Raw genomic sequence first — 3520 nt, forward strand, 5'->3', positions numbered from 1 at the left:
TGTGGGTTTTATTGGTTGGTTGTCAGGGAGATATCAACAAGACTATTTATTTATTTATTTATTTGCTGTAATTGCAAAACTGTTTGTTTCAGGAGTTCCAGTGGCTTTAAACCTCTATAATCACAGCCACACTTAATACTAAATAGTCCACACACAAATCTAAGCGTCTGCTGTTTCATAAATCTTGAACATCATTTGGTTTGAACCATAAACAGTGAGTCTGCTCATTGATTTTCCAGCAGGGACATAAAACTGCATTATAAAACTGCATTATATAGAATATCGCTATTTAAGGGTGGAACCGGTGGGGTGGGAGCGGCTAGCTTTGGGAGAGCTCTTGTCTTGTCTTGTCTTGTCTTGTCTTGTCTGCATGGATGTATTTAGTTTTTTGTTTGTTTTTGTATTGTATGCCTTGTTCAATTGTGCTAAGGACCCCCTCGAAAATGAGATGATGCATTGATCACTATTATATCAATTGTCTACAGATGTTTTATTGTTCATATGAGGAACTTGTGTTATCTCTAACTTTAGCTGAATTACATATTGTGACTCTCTTAAATAAACTAAACCTTCTTGTAATACTTGTAGGATTACTTCGTTTAACTGAAGTGACACATCTCAGTACTGTGTACGTCTGTATTCCAGTTTCATACCTCTTTCCTTTTCATTGTGTTTCAGAGCTGAGGCTGGTGCTACTGGGGAGGACTGGATCTGGGAGGAGTGCAGCAGGAAACATCATCCTGGGCAAGGATGTGTTTGATGCTGAGACCAGCTCCTCTGAACTGAGTAGGAGGAGAGAGGGGGAGGTCTGTGGGAGACAGCTGGTGCTGGTGGACGCTACAGTCTTCTCTGGATGCTCTCCAGAGGAGACAAGGCAGAATGTTGGGCTCTGTGTCAGTCTGTCTGCTCCGGGGCCCCATGCCTTCCTCCTGGTCCTACCAGCAGCGTTTTCTGAAGAAGAGGTGAGAGGGATGATGGAGAAGATGCAGGAGGTGTTTGGAGAGAGCTGCTGGCGACACAGCATTGTCATCTTCATCCATGAGGACAGTGAGAGAGACCAGAGTGTTGAGGAGTTAGTTATGGCAGGCAGTCAGGAACATCAGCAGCTTGTAGAGAATTGTGGGAACAGATGTCACCTCCTCAACATTAAGGACAGCAGCCATGATGGTCAGGTTTCACAGCTGCTGAAGCAGATAGATGACATGGTGAAAGGAAACACAGAGAGCTTCTACAGCACTAAGATCTACCTGGAGGCAGAGGCCCAGGTTAGAGAGATGGAGAAAAAGATTCACAGGGACAGTGAGGAGAGAGGACACAGACACATGGACGAGCTAGAGATGAGGGAGATGAGGGAGAGGTTTGAGAAGAACCTTAAGGACTCCTTGAGTAACATAGAGGGATCCATCCAAGGACTGGAGAAACAACTGAGGGAGGAAAGAGATGAAGAGAAGAAAAGAAAGCTAGAACAAGAGCGAATAAGGGAAGTTGAGAGAAAAGAGGAGATGGAGAAACACAGAGAGGAAATAGAAAAGATGAGAGAGTTCTATGAAAGAGAGGCCAGAATAGAAGCAGAGAGAAACCTCATGAAGGTTGTCCTGCCTGAGATGCAAAGGAGCATCATGATGTCAAAAACAGAGATGCAGACAGAGTTTAACAGACAACTGGAAAAGAAGATCAGTGAGATGACAACACAGAGAGAAAAGTTAGAGAAGAGACACAGGATGTTAGAGCAAGAGAAGATCAGTGAGATGACAACAGTGAGAGAAGAGTTGGATAGATACAGAATGTTGGAGGAAGAGAAGAACAGAGAGTCAACGCTGAAAGAAGAGTTAGAGAAGAGACACAAACATTGTTCAGAGTTGGAGGAAGAGAACCTCAACCTGCTGGAAATGTTTGCAAACGTTCCAGCAGGAAGTGTAGGAGTGATACCATGTGAGAGAGGAGGAAGGAGAGGACAGTCATGGTGGATGAGGTGTTGTACTAATATGTTCAGAAATGAACTACAAGACATCTACTTGGTAACCTGAGTATGTGTAAAATATGTGCAACATGTTTTAAGCTGTACGTATTATGTATACTGTACATCAGCTGACTACCTCACCCACTCTATCAACCCAACAACAACCACTACTCTTGCTCCCGATACACACATGAGAAGTTTTTCATTGACCAAATTATGAATATCAGATCACTCATCTCACCTCCCGTTCCAAACAAATTATTCAGCTAGCTGTGTATCTGCAGCATTTCTGACCTCTGTCCTCCTATCTGTCTCTGTCCATCACGTCTTTTAAAGGACGTTTTTGTCACCATCTGACTCCTCATTCTGGCCATAATTAACAGATATTTAGAAACTGGAGTTTGTCCCTTCCAGTTTTAAACATGCCACCATTCAGCCTCTACCTATAAAACCTGGCCTAGACCTCAACGACCACAACAATTACAGACCTATCTCCCAGATGACACTCTTTTAGAAACTTGTAGGAAAAAGTTGTTCTCACATGTCTTTCACTATCCTGGACACAATTCTAAATTCAGAACCCTACATAAGACAGAATTTACAAAGTACACAACGATATTCTTTTAGCTGTTCACACCGGTTCTTGTGCCATTTTATGCATCTGCTGTTATTTTTAAATGTGCTACTGTATATAAATAAATACACATGACTGTACAGTATGTAAGACATGGGTAGCTTTTTTAATACAATAGTGTCACACGTTATCACATTGCACTATATAACTCTGAATAGAAATGCTCAACTGTTATTATTATTATTATTCAAATGTTTTTATTGATTTTGCTCAACTGTTGTATATTTGCTTTAATAAATCTCTTAATTGAACACCAGGAATCATATTTCTTTAAGTGTCAATTTTTAATAGCTTCAGGAGTTTTTTTCATTCATCTGATGATGAAGATGATGACGATGATGATGAGATTTTTGTACACTTACAGTATAAATGACAGAATGACTTTTACACTACTCATATTAATATATATACTAGAAACAACTTTTCTTAGACATTTTAAGTGTGCCTGCAACTGGCTAAGTCTGTGCAACCTTAATTCGAGAGGTAGGGTCAAATAAATGAATGTATTGTTTTAACCACTTAGCCAAGATCTTACAAAGTCAAGACCTCCCTAGCTCAGTGAAATGTTATGGACCCAAAATAGTGCAGTACAAAGTACCACCAATCGACTCCAAATGGCCTGAAATGTGCTCCTAACACTTTTTTGGGTGGTCAATGTTTTATTATTATTATTATTTTTAAAGTATAATAATAATAACTACGGCCACTGGCCCTAACAAATGCATAGATAGAAAGGATACAGGCTATGTTTATTATCAATAATACAAAGATTTCATATGGTAAAGAAAGTGTAAACAATGTGATTTATTTGTATTTATTTATCCTTATTATTTTTTATTATTTTCATTTTTTTCCAGCTGAACAGCTGTGGTTATTGTTACAATGTTGAAGAACCAAAACCAAATCAGTATAGTGAATGCAGCCAT

General features: G+C 39.6%; 1 protein-coding gene across 1 annotated transcript in view; it reads left to right on the forward strand.

Annotated features, from left to right (window-relative positions):
- The window catches only part of LOC308102681 (uncharacterized protein), a 25778-nt gene extending 22950 nt beyond the window's left edge, over nucleotides 1–2828 (forward strand). The window contains exon 13 of the mRNA XM_080452512.1: nucleotides 679–2828. Within this exon, the coding sequence (XP_080308638.1) occupies nucleotides 679–2027 (1349 nt within the window). The 3' untranslated portion in view covers nucleotides 2028–2828. The remainder of the gene's footprint in view (nucleotides 1–678) is intronic.
- Nucleotides 2829–3520: the final 692 nt, after the last annotated feature.

This window comes from Gymnoscopelus braueri (genome assembly GCF_963280865.1).
Source record: "Gymnoscopelus braueri genome assembly, chromosome: 16".
NCBI lineage: Eukaryota > Metazoa > Chordata > Actinopteri > Myctophiformes > Myctophidae > Gymnoscopelus > Gymnoscopelus braueri.